The sequence below is a fragment of the Olea europaea genome, unplaced genomic scaffold (genome assembly GCF_002742605.1).
Source record: "Olea europaea var. sylvestris unplaced genomic scaffold, O_europaea_v1 scaffold1040, whole genome shotgun sequence".
Classification (NCBI taxonomy): Eukaryota; Viridiplantae; Streptophyta; class Magnoliopsida; order Lamiales; family Oleaceae; genus Olea; species Olea europaea.
Window position 1 is genome coordinate 154,654 of NW_019227739.1, and position 17,355 is coordinate 172,008.

The 17,355-nt window shown below is 44.5% G+C and overlaps 2 protein-coding genes and 1 pseudogene across 2 annotated transcripts; all 3 read right to left on the reverse strand.

Annotated features, from left to right (window-relative positions):
- Positions 1 to 8,488: 8,488 nt before the first annotated feature.
- LOC111372871 lies at positions 8,489 to 10,154 on the reverse strand. The gene is made up of 2 exons (XM_022995287.1): positions 9,998 to 10,154; positions 8,489 to 9,922 (listed from the first exon to the last, which is right to left on the reverse strand). Exon 2 carries the CDS (start codon positions 9,789 to 9,791, stop codon positions 9,189 to 9,191), a length of 603 nt encoding a protein of 200 aa, XP_022851055.1. The 5' UTR covers positions 9,792 to 9,922; positions 9,998 to 10,154; the 3' UTR covers positions 8,489 to 9,188.
- Positions 10,155 to 12,598: 2,444 nt separating this feature from the next.
- Positions 12,599 to 13,410, reverse strand: LOC111372873 (sugar transporter ERD6-like 7). The gene is made up of 2 exons (XM_022995289.1): positions 13,273 to 13,410; positions 12,599 to 13,203 (listed from the first exon to the last, which is right to left on the reverse strand). The coding sequence occupies exons 1-2, from the start codon at positions 13,405 to 13,407 to the stop codon at positions 12,847 to 12,849; spliced, it is 492 nt and encodes a 163-aa protein (XP_022851057.1). The 5' UTR covers positions 13,408 to 13,410; the 3' UTR covers positions 12,599 to 12,846.
- On the reverse strand, positions 13,397 to 16,803 carry LOC111372872 (annotated as a pseudogene).
- Positions 16,804 to 17,355: the final 552 nt, after the last annotated feature.

Below are 17,355 nucleotides of genomic sequence, written 5' to 3' on the forward strand. Positions count from 1 at the left end.
AAATGTAGAATTCTTGCACCAAGATCTCTTTCCTCTTCCAATGAATGCTTCTAATCTCCAATTGCATGGTGTCAATCTTCTTGAATTTCTCTTTTGAATCTCCCTTCTTGTTGTCTTCTCTCCAATGTGTCAAGAACGTGGCTTGATCCCACAGATTTTTAGTGTGCGGCTCCCCCCTAATTTAGGCCTTCAATTGTGTATTTATAATGTCTTGGAGTTTAGGGAAAGATTTGGAGATGAGTTGGGCCGAAAAAGAATCGTAAAAATCTAAAAAAATTACTCCTGCACGACGGAGCCTGGGCGTTGGGATTTGGGAGCCTAGGCGCTGACTTTCTGTCAAAATTTCAGCATCATGGCGCCTGGGCGCTGAGGACTACTTCGGTTGCACTGCACAACTTTCAGTATTTTTATCATAATTCTTTCTCCCGATATTCGATTGAGACGATTCAAGATGCATTGGAAAGATAACTCAAAGGGCTACGACTTTGCTTCAGATATTATTCTCCAATTCGATCGTTTGCTATGTCAAAAAATGAGTCTCAATGTGAGGCTGAAAACCCGGTGCAAAATATTTTGGTTGGAAAATGATTTAGGATCATATCTTGACTAAATTTGATTCCTTTGACACCTTCCTTCATCCAATTGGCTTCTAGAACTCTCGAATCTTCATTTCAAGCTTCAACATGACTTTTGATTAATTGCATATTAATCCTCGAACTTTGGATCTCTTACATTTTGGTCATTTCATCCAATTTCGCTAGCTTTTGCCTATTTCCTTCCTTTGACCTCTTTTAGCTCTTGTTTTCTCCACTTCCATCAATCTACAAAACAACACCAAAATCACTTGTTAGCACTTCTAAAATACTCTCCAAGATAACAAAATCATGAAATTAATGGCATAATATAATGAGTGTAAATCACTCATCCATAATCTTTTAATAAAATCGATGAGGGAAAGGTACAACTAAAAGCTAAACGGTTGAATCTGGACCTTAAGATAATATGAGATCCCTGTTAGCAGACAACCTAGGACTAGGCCGAATGCAGAAACCTAAGAAAAAGAAACCTCGAGCACTTATATTGTGAATAATGTAATAATATGTTGGGATTCAATGTTGAGATTTACCAATAAAAGTTGTTTTTGTCCTGCTCTGTCTATTAATGTTGCATCTAATGGAGTGATAATGACCTGAAAAGGATCAGATCAATATAAACAAAATGCACTAATTCCTCATAAAAAGTGACACTTTCATGGGGTATCAACCTGAAGAATAGCAAATGTTACGCTCCGATCTGATACGCCTCGAAACGCGCATTACCATATGTTCCGACCTGATAAAGACCCGTCCGATCTAATATGCCTAGGAACGCGCACCATCATATATTTCAACCTAATAAAGACCCGTTTGAAGTGTTTTCGAAGTGATATCAGCAATGCCTGCAACCTAGTAGTACTGACCTGACCGAAGCACTTCGTCCCCAAGGCCGAGGCCAAGTGGACCCCGGTTAGAAGATCCGCCGCCAATTTCAGAAAGAGATTTGTGCTAAGATCCTTCCTGCACCTAAGGTTTAAATTGATTTGAAGTCTCCATGAGGCTAGTTGATGTGACTTATCAACTTTATGTCAATTCAACTCAGAAGAAACAAGTTGTCCGCCCACTCTACAGACGCGACTGATTGACGCCCATGAGCGTACGTCTCATACCGTCAAATGTATACACGCGTCCCACATCCAACGGCTCATACCACCTATAAATACCCAAGGTTTGGCAAGAGGCAAAGGTAATGAAACTCTTACTACATAGCACTCCATAGCAAGCATATATATTTTCTCCTTCCCCTTATCATTGATTTGCACAGCCCCTGGGTACTGTTCCGACCACTTAAACCTGACTTGACCGTCGGAGTGTATACGGCCGCCACCATCCTCGCTGGTCCCGATCGTGTGCATCTGACCATTCGCTGATTATGCGTAGGGAGGAATACTTGGAGTAGCTCTCGGTTGGTCATGTGGAAGGATCAATTTTCAAGGTCAACAGATTGGCGCCGTCTATGGGAATCACTTCCCATTCGAAGTTTTGCATTCTCCATCAGAGAAGTTGCTGGAAAACTAGTGACTAACCCTGAAAAGGGGACGTTCTTGAAAAAGAATAAAGTCGAGTTACAATCCAAGTTCTCACCACCCTTGAAAAAAGAGATAGGATGAGTTATAGCCGTGAAGACGACAACCCCATGAGAGAGTTCTCTGAAGAAGAGGTACTCCATAACAATGTTACTCATCAGAGACCACATCACTGGCGTCGCCAAGGTGGAAGAATAGCCATACTCACTGAAGGAATGGATCAGATAGCTACAGGTATGAGAGACATCGCAGCTCAGAATATGACAATGCATGAACTCCTCATGCAAGCCCAGGGTCATCGGGGCTATCAAATGCCCCAAGGATCTTATCCGGTGCGGGAAGCCCCTGTATCTCACTCCCGAGGCCCCATGAGCCGGCACACAGAACATCACCTCGAAAGGGAGATGAACGTCGAAGCCACATCTTATGTGTAAGGGAGCCAGCCATCAGAACCACGCTTGGGGGAAAAGAACATGAGGAACAGAGGTCGGTAAACGTCTTCGATCGGATAGGGGAGGGTCCTAGCAATAGGGTTTGCCCAGCAAGAGGATCAGTTTGTCCAGATCACGAACAAGAATATGCTCCCCCTCCTAGAAATAGGAGAGACGGGAGGAACCTAGTCGATTGGGAAAGTCGAGGAGAAGCACCTCCACCTCCCTAGAACATCCAAAATGATGAAGGGTCAGATGGACCCTATCGATCTTATGAGATTGACAATGATGATGATAACCTCCATTTTTCAAGGGAGATCCAAAACTTTCCAATGCCAGCAAATTTCATGCCCCCCTAAAATCCCCAAGTATGAAGGAAATGGGGACCCGGAGAAGTACCTCACCAAGTACATGACACAGATGAGCCTAAGGGGAGCCTCGCCTACTTTAAAATGCAAAGCCTTCCATTTAACGTTGGGCGGTACAGCAGGCTTCCTCCCCTAAGCATCAGAAGTTGGCCAGATTTGAATAAAGTATTTTTGAACCAGTACCTCTCACGCAGGGAAGGAGAGGCACCAGTGCAACGCTTGCAAGATATGAGGCAGGCCCCTGGGGAGACGCTGAAAAGCTATCTCGCCAGGTTTACAAACGAAATCACCTACTGCGAACAGGTCACTGACATAGAAGCCCTTTCAGCCCTGAAAGGTGGGCTCAACATGAACACTTTGTTTTGGAGGGACGTTCGCAGCAAGAATCCCTCCACATATGACGAGCTGGTGGAAATGATGAGAGTGGAAATTGTTAGGGAAGAAATGATTGATCATCGCAACCATGCCGCGCAGGGACTCCCTCCTCCTCAGAGGCAGGTAGGTCGAAGATCCGCAGCACACCTTGTTACTCAGAAATGGACCCAAGCAGGTCATACAATAGCTCCCACATCCGAACAGGCCCTGGCTACCGCGACATTGAATGCAGTACCAGTGTTGGCATATGATAATGCTCCTACCAAAGCGGGACCATTTGGAAGAACTGATAACAAGAAGAAGAAGAAGAAGAAGAGGTCAAACAGACCCTTGGAAGGGGCAAAGTTTTGTACGTTCCATCAACTCTATGGACATGACACTAGTAAGTGCCGAGACGCCAATCGACGCCCTGATCAAAGCAACCTACACCCTTCCAGTAGGAACAAATACCTTCGCAGATCCGCCTCCCCGAGGAGGGGGGGAGAGGTCACAGGGAACAATCGCCTCGGAGAAGAGAATCAAGGGACCGAGGTCAATCAAGATCGGGAAACCAAGCCCAATTTTCTGGAAGCTAGGTCATCAGGGGAATCGATACTATCATTGGGGGACCCCACGTCGGTGGCAACGCCAGGAATGCCCAGAGAAATTATACAAGGGAAGTAAAAGACCCCCTAATGATCACTTACATTGTCAACGAATCGCAAGCAGATAGGATGACCCCAATCACCTTTTCCCAGGAAGACTCAAAGGGGGTTCACCACCCCCATTGTGATGTATTAGTTGTAAGAGCTGTAGTAGTTAGAAACGGATTAAAACGCATGCTCGTTGACAATGGCAGTTTCGTGAACATATTGTTCGGCTCCACTTTTGACAAAATGCAAATTGAACATGGGTTGATCTCCATGACCGACCCACTATTCGAATTCACTAGGGACAGCATCATCCCATGAGGGCGAATCACCCTGTCTGTCGAAATGGGTTCGGCACCCCTAGTGGCCCAGCACTTCATGGAATTTTTGGTGGTAGATCACAAATCGACTTATCATGGAGTATTAGGCAGACCCGCTCTAAAAGATCTTTGGGCTGTCACGTCCATCCACTACTTGTGCATGAGATTTCCAACCGAACATGGGATTGCTACGGTCCGAGGCGATCAAATGGGCTCCAGGGCATGCTTCTTAAACTCGCTGCAAAAGTTCGAGCCCCGAACTGTTAATGTAATCCTAACTGAGGTACCCGCTGAAGTCAGTACGAACATGGAAATGCTTGACGCCCCTGAACAAGGGCATACCTCTGAACAAGAGGGAGACGTCGACATGGAAGAGGTCCCTGAACATGGACACCCTCTTGATGAGTTAGATCCCCGAATAATTGATTCTGAACCAAATGCGACCCCGATGGAAGAATTGGAGACTTTCCCCGTCAACCCAGAAGACCCCAGTCAGGTCTTGTGTATAGGAAAGTCATTGTCCCTTGAAGCAAAAGCAGAGACGATAAGCTTCCTGAAAGGGAACCTGGATGTGTTCGCATGGAAACATGAAGATATGGTGGGAATAGATCCTAGGATCAGTTGCCATCACCTTAACGTCAACCCCTCCTATGCCCCCCGTAGACAGAAGAGGCGTGCCCTCAATTCGAAAAGGTATGAGGCACTGAAAGATGAAGTAAACAAACTTAGCCGCAGTGGTTTCATAAGAGAGGCCATCTATCCAAGGTAGATATCCAACCCGGTCCTGGTGAAAAAGCCCAGTTAAAAGTGGAGGATATGCGTGGACTTCACGAACTTAAATAAGGCGTGCCCCAAAGACAGCTTCCCACTTCCAAGAATAGATCAACTTGTGGATTCTACTGCTGGACATGAACTACTGAGTTTCATGGATGCATACTCAGGGTATAACCAGATACCCATGTTCTGACCTGATGAGGAAGCTACATCGTTCATTACGGACAGGGGTCTGTATTGCTACAAAGTCATGCCCTTTGGATTGAAGAATGTCGGAGCTACATATCAGAGGTTGGTCAACACGATGTTTGCCGAACTTATTGGAAAAACCATGGAGGTCTACGTTGACAACATGCTGGTCAAAAGCCTCCAGGCAGCCGAACACGTAAGTCACCTCGACCAAACTTTTCAGATACTTAGAAAGTATAATATGAAATTGAATCCCCTCAAGTGCACCTTTGGAGTGGCATCAGGCCAGTTCTTAGGATATATTGTCAATCAGAGAGGAATTGAGGCGAATCCAGTGAAAGTAATGGCCTTGCTAGAAATGAGTTCACCTCAGAAACCGAAGGAGGTCCAAAGTCTCAATGGTCGGATAGCCGCGCTCAGTCGCTTCATCTCCAGAGCCACCGATAAAAGCTTGCCTTTCTTCAATGTACCGAAACAAGGAAAGAAATTCCAATGGACTTCGGAGTGTGAAGAAGCCTTCGAGGCTCTGAAAAAGCACCTTGGAGAGGTGCCCCCTCTTGTCAAAACCTCAACCGGATGAGTCTCTACTGCTGTACCTTGCGGTTACGGACGTGGCGGTCAGCGCAGTCCTAATCAGAGAAGAAAATGAGAGCCAATTGCCAGTGTACTACATCAGCAAAGCACTTTTCCCAGCTGAAACACGCTACCCAGATATGGAGAAACTAGCACTCGCCCTTATCACAGCCTCAAGAAAACTGATGCCGTACTTCCAGGCCCACTCAATACAAGTTCTCACCAACTTTCCACTAAAGCAGGTGATGCAGAAAATAGACGCATCAGGACTCCTGCTAAAATGGGCAATCAAGCTCAGTGAGTTCGATCTAACTTTCCAACCTCGACACGCCATCAAAGGTCAGGCCCTTGCTGATTTTATGGTTGAGTTTGCCAAAGCCCCAGAAATGGAAGCGATAATGGAACCGACCGAGACTCCCCCACATGGAAATTGTTCGTAGATGGGTCCTCAGGAGAGGCTGGCGCAAGGACAGGGATTGTATTGGAAAGCCCGGAAGGCCACAAGCTAAATTGTACAGTGAGGTTTGGCTTCAAAGTCTCGAACAACGCTGCTGAATATGAGGCCCTTCTGGCAGATCTTAGACTCGCTAAGGAGATGCGGGTCAGGAGGCTCCTGGCGAGCAATGTTTCTCAACTTATAGTAAATCAGGTCAATGGAAACTTCGCAGCCAAAGATGGTAGCATGATTGTGTACTTGAAGTTAGTTCTGGACATAATTCCTCATTTTGAAAGGTTCGAACTGACTCAAATCCCCCGTCTAGAGAATGCACATGCAGACGCCCTTTCAAAATTGGCCAGCAGCATGGATTCAGAGTTGCTAAAGGTCATCCCTATTGAGCAATTATCAAAGCTCTCCACCTCCAGAGGTGAAGAGATACTGTGGACAGAAGGCACCCCATTATGGATGCAACCGATCATTGCCTACCTGAAGGATCAAACACTGCCTGCTTCTAGAGGCGAGGCGAGGAAGTTAAGAAGAAGGGCTGCACACTTCGTCCTGCAAAAAGATACCCTTTACAAGAGAGGCTTCACCTCGCCTCTTCTTCGACGCATAGGAGGCAAAGAGGCCACATACATACTTAGGGAAATTCATGAAGGAATCTGTGGAAATCACTTCGAAGGAACGGCTCTGGTACACAAGGTTCTCCGTCAAGGCTACTTCTGGCTGACCCTGAAAAGGGATGCTAGCCATTTTGTCCAGAAATGTGACAAGTGCTAGCGCTTCTCGAACATACAAAAATAGCCTGCTCAGAGCCTATCCGTAGTAACCAGCCCTTGGCCGTTCGCCAAGTGGGGCATTGACTTCATTGGTCCACTCCCAAAAGGGAGAAGAGGTGCAACTCTCGCCATTGTCACCATTGACTACTTCACTAAGTGGGTCGAGGCTGAACCCCTTGCCAGGATTACCGAGGCTAATACTACCAAATTCGTCTAGAAAAACATCATTTGTAGATTCGACATTCCCCACTCCTTAGTGTCTGATAATGGAAGGCAGTTCGACAACAGGAAGATGCGAGACTTATGCGACGAACTGGGCATAAAGAAGGACTTCTCGACACCTCATCACCCCCAAGTAAATGGGCAATTTGAGGCAATGAACAAGACTATCAAGCACACCCTGAAAAGGAAGCTTGATACCTCAAAGGGGGCCTGGGTTGACGAACTCCCCCACGTCCTCTGGGGTATCGGGACTTCTTGCCGGACTGCAACCGGTGAAACACCATTTTCCATGACCTACGAAGCCGAGGCCATGAGTCCGGTCGAAGTCAGGGTCCCATCACATCAACGGATACACTTCAATGAGATCAGCAACGATGAGGCTCGAATAAGCGAACTACACCTCCTTGAGGAAAGGAGAGAGACCTCCCAAGTGAACTTGGCAAAGTATCATCGCAAGATGACCCGCTATTACAACTCCAAGGTCAGAAATAGAACTCTTTGCCTGGGCGACCTCGTCCTCAGAAGAGTCTTCCAATCTTCAAAACCAATCGAGTCAGGAGTGTTTGGCCCGAACTGGGAAGGCCCTTACCACATCCGCAAGGAATCCTAACCTGGTACCTTCGAAATCAAAGATATGGCAAGAAAGGCGTTGCCTCATCAGTGGAACATCGAACACTTGAGGAAGTACTATCAATGATGAGCCTTTGTTCCGATCTGATCTCAATATGTTTTAATGAATCGATTGTTCTGATCTGATCTCAGTTTTAAATTTCCTAATTTACTAAGTGCTAGAATTGCCTTGGTAAAGGGTGGTGTAATTCATCTCATGTAATGAAGCTTCTGTTCCAAGCCACATCAGTTAGTAAATAGTTTCCTCAGTCCTTCAATAGGTTCATTAAAGCGATCCGATCTTCAATTATTAGTTGATTAACGTTAAGGGGCTCTTCATGTTTTCTTAAGTGGTCCGCTTCATATTAACTTAAGTGGTCCGATCTTAAATTGTTAACAGATTAGCATTAAGAGTCGCTTCGTACTCACTTAAGTGATTCAACTTATATTAACTTGAGTGGTCCGGTCCGCAGTTATTAACTGGTTACTGTTACAAGGCAATTAGTCTGACGCTTGTCATTCATACAAGTATGAACAGATCGAAAAGATAAAAAAGCATAAGCACAAATACTTAGCAAAATTTCATTTCATTGAATAAATTTAAGTACAAGGAGGCCGAAGCCATTACAAAGGGTAACCCTACTCTGCCGGAGGGATTTCTACATCGGCCGCCTCTGGGGCCTCTGGAGCTTCCTCGACGAGCCTATCAGGCCGACCTCCAGTTGGCCCCCGAACTTTGCCTCCAATGAGGAGATCTCCAAAGTGGGGTGCACCTCCTTCAGTCGACCCAATAAGCTTTGGGCACTCCATGAGGCCCAAAAATTGGCGAAGTCGTCATACAGGGGATGGTCTTCAAAGAAGTCGATGAAGTTCTGAACTGCCACCTCCCCAGCAGACTTCAACTCCTCCTTCAAAGAGGCAATCTCCTCTGACTGAGCCTCTGCCTTCTGCCTCAGCTTCGCCTTCTCTTTGTTGGAGGCCTCCAAAGCCTCGACGATGAGCTTGTGGTACTCATTGGCGTGATCAAGCCACCGAGTCACAGCAGCCACTTGGCACTCCACCTCGTACAACTCATTCTTCAGCCGCTCCACTTCTGCTTTGGCGGCAGTTAGCTGGGCCTCAGCTTCCTTCTTCCCCTCCTCCGCCTGCGTGGCCTTAGCTTGGGCTGCTCGCACGGCATCCCCGTAATGCATCACCTCCTCGAGGCATTTAGTGAGGTCCTCCCTTTTGGAGTTCAGATCCTTCATCAAGCCCTCAAGCTGAATGCTTGTACTTAGGGCCCGAGCCACGCAGGCGCTATTTGTAGCCACCAAATCCTCAGCTGTGTAGGAGACGGTGTGGTCCCTCCACTCCTCGGTCTAGTATTTGCAGTGGACCACCGCCACCGTAGCTGTTTCTGGAGGAAGAGCCTCCAACACTTCCCTTACGGGCTCCTCCGGGTTTGTGCCCAGAAAGTCGACCTCCTTAGAGGGATGGGGCCTCTTCCTCTTCTGCTGCCCCGGCACTTGATCAATTGGCATGGCAGCGAGGGGTGTTGTGGCCGGGGCAGTGGCAGACTCAATTGGGGCAAGCCTCTTTTCCTGAATGGCCACTACGGTGGGAATTGTGGTTTGCCTCAGAGCAGAGAGTGGCTTCGCCACAGTTGGGCATTTTGGAGGGGCGGCACTCTTCTTGCCCTTCCTCCAAAGGTCAGCCTCCGGGTCCTCCGGTACCTCCTCCTCCGTCGAAGGCTGAAGCCTCTTACTAGTTTCCACCAAATCCTCCATTTGCTTTTTGTAGGAAGAGGAGAAGGCCTTCAACGCCTGTGCCTCTGCCATCATCTTCTGGACAGTCTTAAAGTCGGGGCGCACCGACATCTTCTTATTAAAGTTGTCTGCAAAGAGCGAATGAGAAATTAGTACAAGTGTTGAGAGTTCAGAATAAAAAGTAAAGACTTCGGTCCAGTTACCTTGGGATGCCATCAGATCGTGGGTAACAAAGTGGATGTTCTTTCAGATCAGCCTATGGTAAGACCTCTTCTTTTGAGGCAGCTGATAAATGATGCAGATGGTTTCAAAGTCCTCGGATGACAGCTCGCACCGAGGAAGAGCACCTACAAAGGAAATGTAAATGTTAGGCACAATTTGAACCGAAGAGAAGTATAAGGAAAAACAACTACTATACTCACTAAGTGTTGAGTACTTCATCGGGACCGTAAGAGGTGCCAGGGGGTCCCCCTCCATCGTGTCCCATCGCCCTGCGGCCCAGCACCATGAGTTCTTCCATTCTTTGATGAAGCTCAACAAATCGAGCACGAATGGAGTGTGAGAACCCCATGAAGTAAGGTAATACCATCCCCGGGTCTTATCCCCCCCGACAGTAATCTTAGATATATAAAGGGTCTCGAAGACAGAGAGGGGTATCTCCATCCCTAATGACGTCTCTTTCCACAACATCCAGGAGCCCATCATTTGGCTCCAGGAGTTCAGATTGAGCTGCGCCGGGGCTAGCCCATAGGATCTAAGTACCATCCTAAAGAATGGGTGAACTGGCAGCCTAAGTCCGGCCCTAAGGATCGCCTCGCTAATGGCCACATAGCCCGGCCTAGGGTAGCAGGCTCTCTCTTTCGACCTGGGGAGGATCAAATCTATGCTATCAGGGATCCTATACTCTGTCCTAAGTCTTCCCAGGTCGGCCTCTCTTAATTTGGATGGGTAGTCCGATGCCCCCCAATGCACAGACGTATCTGCTGGGCTATCCGGTCGCTTCCATATATTTTTCCCCCTCATTATTGCCTCGGCTATTTTTGAGGAGGTCGCCACAATGGGGTAGTCCATCCTCACTAGTTATGACCCCTTCCCCGAACCAGAACTCTCCTCTGAGGCCATTCTTTCAAAATTTAAAAGCCCTAAAAGGTACTGAAACTTACGAGTTTGAAGGTTTTCCTAGCCAGAAATGGTGTAAGGTCGCCGGAAGTTCAATTTTCTCGCTGGAATTGCTTAGAAAATGCCGAAAATCGCCAATGACTTGAGAGCAAAGTAAATTGTTTGTTTCGCAAAGGTAGAAAGCCTGAGAAAATCTCAGAGTCCTCCTTTTATAGAAAGACAAATTCGATCTCCACTGTCGAATTCAAATGCGATCAATCTAAGCCGTTCATCACATCTTTAATCTAGGCCGTTGAAATGAAACGCCAGATTTGATCTACGTCCAAGATGTCGCTGTGATATTCACGCTTGCTTAAAAATGCGTCACCTCGGTTACAACTAGCCGTCAATAATAATAAGTAGCCGCGGCAGCCTTTTGAGAAAATGGGCATGGCACCCAACTCTCACCTTGGAAACACGCAACAGTTGGCAAATCATTTGACGTTTGAATCGCCTCGGATCGAGCTCCTCACTCAACTTTACAAAGTTTGGACGCACCTGACGCGAAACCCCTAGTGGGTCATCCCTCGGATGCTGCGTTCCCTCCCATACTTTACAAAGTTTTAGCCATCTCCCAACACGTCGGCCCTGTGGGTCAATGCACCAGTGGCAGATGAGCTCCTCACTCAACTTTACAAAGTTTGGACGCACCTGACGCGAAGGCCCGTGTGTGTCATCGCCTCGGATGCTACGTTCCCTCCCATGCTTTACAAAGTTTTAGCCATCTCCCAACGTGTTGACCATGTGGGTCAGCGCACCGGTGGCAGATGAGCTCCTCACTCAACTTTACAAAGCTTGGACGCACCTGACGCGAAGCCTCCTGTGGGTCATCGCCTCGGATGCTGCGTTCCCTCCCATGCTTTACAAAGTTTTAGCCATCTCCCAATGCGTTGCCCTATGGGTCAGCGCACCGATGACAGATGAGCTCTTCACTCAACTTTACAAAACTTGGACGCACCTTACGCGAAGCCCCCTGTTGGTCATCGCCTCGGATGCTGCGCTCCCTCCCATGCTTTACAAAGTTTTAGCAATCTCCCAATGCATCGGCCCTATGGGTCAGCGCACCGGTGGCAAATGAGCTCCTCACTCAACTTTATGAAGTTTGGACGCACCTGACACGAAGTCCCATGTGGGTTACCGCTTCAAACGCTGCGCACAGTAACGAAACTTTGGCACATCTGCCTAGGATCATAACCTCGATTACTGCAAAAGATCAACCCCCAAACTCCCATAAGTCGCGGTCCGGTCAAGAAAGCAAGTCCACCCATGATATAAATATTCATACCTGAACTTGGAGGACCACTGTTACACTCCGATCTGAAACGCCTCAGAACGCATACCACCATATATTCCGACCTGATAAAGACCCGTCCGATCTGATACGCCTCGAAATGCGCACCACCATCTATTCCGACCTGATAAAGATCGTCCGAAATGTTTTCGAAGTGATATCAGCAATGCCTGCAACCTAGTAGTACTGACCTGACCAAAGCACCTCGCCCCCGACGTCGAGGCCAAGTGAACCCCAGTTAGAAGATCCGCCGCCAATTTCAGAAAGAGATTTGTGCCAAGATCTTTCCTGCACCTAAGGTTTAAATTGATTTGACGTCTCCATGAGGCTAGTTGATGTGACTTATCAACTTTATGTCAATTCAACTCAGAAGAAACAAGTTGTTCACCCACTCTACAGACGCGGCTGATTGACGCCTATGAGCGGACGCCTCATACCGTCAGATGTATATACGCGTCCCACATCCAACGGCTCATACCACCTATAAATATCCAAGGTTTGACAAGAGGCAAAGGTAATGAATCTCTTACTACATAGCACTCCATAGCAAGCTTATATATTTTCTCCTCCCCTTTATCATTAATTTGCACAGCCCCTGGGTACTGTTCCGACCACTTAAACCTGACTTGACCGTCGGAGTGTATATGGCCGTCACCACCTTCGCTAGTCCCGGCCGTGTGCGTCTAACCATTCGCTGATTGTGCACAGAGAGGAATACGTGGAGTAGTTATCGATTGGCCACGTGGAAGGACCAATTTTCGAGATCAACAGCAAACATTATTGTTCTTACGTTGGCTGAGAATCCTGAGAAATACAGATCATTCATTTGACAAAGTCGGAAACTTGGATTTTGCTCGGAAGGATTATAAATAGAATGAAGTCATTCTTCATATATTTACCCGCAGACTCAAAAATACTGCTGGTATAGAAACATATTCCATTGATTCCTCCAAATTGTTGAAAGACCATTAGTCCAACCCCAATCTGGACAATATAAATAAACAAGAGTATAATTTCTTTTTCTTCCTTAATACTATATAATGTTGTCGTATCCAACTCATGAGATAGGCTAAAAAAGAAACAGAAGTAAAGATTTACTGTGACAGAACTCAGGTATCGTTTTTGAAATAAGTCGAGTACTTTGGCTTCTGGAAGTTTCTCAAGAGTTTCTATATAATCCTGTCAAAGAATGATAACTATCATCTGCATATATAACTAATGAAGAAATCAGGAACTAGAAGCCTGTACTTGGATTTCAGCTGCCTCTTTTGATATATTAGCTTTCTTGCCCCGGAGTCTTCTTAATGCAGCTTTAAACTTTTTTGATCTCCATTTTTTGCCAGAGTATATTTCAACTAAACATTTTAGTAAAATTTCGATCATTCTTCATGACAAATACATTAATATATGTGTTCTTTTCCTACCAGCCATCTTGGAGATTCTGGGATGATAACGAGACCAACAAGGAGAACAGCACATGGGATTATTCCTGCAAGATTCAAGAGATGATTATTTTTAGCAGTATTACCACTTGTCCTATATTTCTATTCTGAAAATCCCAATTCCTCGGGTCATTTTAGGCCAAGCATTATCACCTATTATTGCCAAAGCCCTCCAAGTTAGAAATATGCCTAAGATAGAGGAAAAAATCCCCCAGTACAAATCATCCGCTGTGGATGAATAAGAAGAAAATAAGTCGGTTCGGTGGTTCCATTTTAGAGTCCAAAACCACGAAATAAACATATGTAATGAAGGGGATCTTTACTTGGTTTGTGGTTGTCAAAGCGCCTCGTAAATCTTTGGAAGAGATTTCAGCTATGAACACTGGTACCTAACAATGAAAAGATCAAACATAAATAGGAGTCGTAAACAGGAATATTTCTATCAAGGAATGAAAAAACTTTTTTCCACATATGAAAAGACTCCCATTCCATATTATCAGAATAATTGAAGTCAGTTTGGCGCCAAATATTTCTGATTAGTTTGCTTAGCTGTCAATTAGCTGGATGTTATAAACTACCTTTCCCGCCATTTTTCTTCTTCCTATTTAACGTGATTGTACAGAATATTTTCAATTGAATGAGATATTTTTCCATTTCTCAATTTCCTCTTCTCCTTTAATATGGTATCAGAGCAGAGGCTTCCTTAGCTTCGCAATTTGCTCAATTAGATCCGCCATGGCAGAAAAGGGAGATCTAGCTTCATCTTCCATTTTGGCTTCATCTTCATTAATGAATCATTCTTCCACTGATGATGTCTCCAGTCGGTATTACCTTCATCACTCAGACAGTCCTGGTATAGTTCTAGTTTCACAGAGCTAACTGGTGAAAATTATGCTGCTTGGAATCGAGCCATGACCATAGCATTAAAGGTGAAAAATAAATTCGGTTTTGTTGATGGATCGATTACTCGACCCGAAGGCAACACTGAGTTGCTTAATGCCTGGATCCGCAACAATAACATCGTCATCTCTTGGATTCTTAATTCCGTAACAAAGGAAATTTCAGCTAGCATCATCTATTTGGAATCTGCTCATGAGATTTGGAGAGATCTCAAGGAGAGATTTCAGCAGAGGAATGGTCCTCGAATCTTCCAATTAAGGCGTGAATTGATGAATTTGACACAAGGACAGTCATCCGTTAGTGCTTATTTTACCAAATTGAAATCAATTTAGGAAGAATTAAGCAATTACAAGCCGTCATGTACCTGTGGAAAATGTGAATGTGGTGGTAAAAAAAGGTTGGCAGATCATTATCACATGGAGTATGTCATGTCATTCCTAATGGGATTGAAAGACTTTTATGCACAGGTCAGGGGGTAGTTGCTGCTCATGGATCCAATTCCATCAATAAATAGGGTGTTTTCACTAATTTCACAGGAGGAACATCAGAGAGCTATTAACCTGAATGTTGGATCTGCTGGTTCCTTAGCCTTTCATGCTAGAAATGAAGTGAAGAGGATAGGTATGGGGCAGCCACCTCAAGACAGGAATCAAAAGAAGGAGAGACCAACTTGTACATACTGTGGATATGAATGACATGTGATTGATAGATGTTATAAACTCCATGGATATCCACCTGGATACAAGCCAAAGCAGAAACTTGGTTCACGCAATTACACAGGTTTTAATCCCCACTCAAATAATAATGTTGCTAATCAGAAATATTTGGCGCCAAACTGACTTCAATTTTTCTGATACATATCCTGTTGCTAAACTTCAAATGTCCAGAGGCAGAGCTTCCTGGAGTAATTATTCATAATTTTATCAAATACAGATTTTTGTGTATACTTATCCATTTGTTGGTAACTAATAGAATAACTAGTTACTTATGTTTAGTAACATAAACCTTGGCGAAGTAAATCAATAGCCACCCTGCTACGCAGAATCCACTTGATACTGTCATCGCCTGCTTGCATTTCATATCAAACGAACCTAAATTAATCGGGAGGAAGTTCTAAATAATGGTTGATATTCCTACACGTATTAGAATCTCGTCAAGCTTACCCCTTTACGACCTATACAATCAGCAATTTTACCAATTGTAATCGCTCCTATCATCGCTCCTAAAGTTAGAATTGAGCCAAATAATGAGTACTGCAAAGTAGAAGAGTCAAAAGAAATGTTTAAGCAATGAATTTTGGACCGATTTCACAAAATTCTTTAGAATTAGGACAGATAATCCTAGTATAAACGTTTAAACCATGTCAAATGCACAGTGTTGGATTGCAATATACAGCCCCCATTTGCACCCCCATTATTTGGTATAAAAAAATTTGGAATAGTGTTTTTTTGGGAGATTGTGTGGTTGAAAAAGAAAAAAAAAAATAGACTTACTATGAAAGATTGTATAGTTGAAAATAAGAGCGAGAGAAATTATAATGGGAAATAATGGTGGCAAAATGGGGCACAGTACCAAATAAACAAGTTTGCGGTCGAGTACTATCTAATCCGTTCTATCAAACATGCTAACCTCTGCCAGGGATAAACTCAGATCATCTCGGATGGCAGATCGCGTAGGTGATGAATACCCTGCCTGAAAAATGTAAAAAGACTAATAAAACACTTTTCCACATTAATACAGCAACTTCTGGCTTCTGTGAATAAGTAACAAACAAATGAACTTATAAGAAACTCGAAAAAAAAAAAAAGTATTTATTTCTTACACAAGATCCAAATATATAAGAGCCACAAACTGCAACAAATGTTCTGAAATAAACCATTCATCTTTACTCCTTGATCTGCTTATCACTTCCATTGCAGTCTTCGACATTTTCTGCTCTCTTTTCTTGTGAAATAAATGGAACTTTAATTTCTTCTTGCAAACTGTTTTCAGCTTTCTCTATATCTTGATTCTTAGCCATTCCGCTCTTCTTGTTTTCTTCATGTTACACCAAGATATCACTACAAAACCAGAAAATAAACAAGAAAAATATTACAAGAAAAATGGCAGAAGAACAAATCCTCAGCCATTCACTGAAACTCGAACCAAACGGCATCCAGATAAAGGTCCTTTCATCTATGGGGCTCAAACTCAAGAAAATACAGGATTGTACCCGTCTGTATGACCCACACCGATTGCCCCAAACCCTAAGGTTTTCCTCTATCAGATTAAAGGAAACCACAAGGGTAATCACACACCAATCCCTCCAATACACTTAGTATTTAGTATCACAAAGAAAGAATCACCCAGATTTCAGATCCAATCAGAGATTGGATGGTCACGAAGAAGGAAGGGTTTGGAAGGATCTCGAAGCACAGCCGCAGCTGAAGAGAGGAGTAAAAATGACGGTCCAGCTGAATTAGGGCAAGAGGTGGAAGTATATATATCCAATCAAGGCAGCTATAGATCAGATTTTAATCCAATGATCAGGGGGCTTTCAGTAATCTAAAGAAAACGTGTTTATTGGCTGCGTTAAAAAACGCCATGCCAAAAAACACGTTTTTATCTACCTTTGGGCCGGGGCGGATCAGGGTCAAGTTATTGGGCAAGAGTCTAGAATATTAAAACAGTTATTTGGGCTTTAGCCCATTTGTCGTCATAGCCCAGAAAGGTTATTGGTCATCACAGCCCAACACTTCACTTGCCAAGTGAATATATTGTTGGTTTTTTTTATGTATCCTAGAGAAGAAAATTGTTTTCAAAGAACAAGCACTAAAAATATAAGAGATAAACAAGAGAGTTCTTGGATGGAGCCATGGTTATATTATTCAGCACACATTTATTTGTATAATTATCTTGTTTGAAAGTTTAAGCTATTAAGAAAAGAACAACGACGTGCATGTCACATTCATTTATTTTTAAAATATGTATACATCACTACTCTCAACAT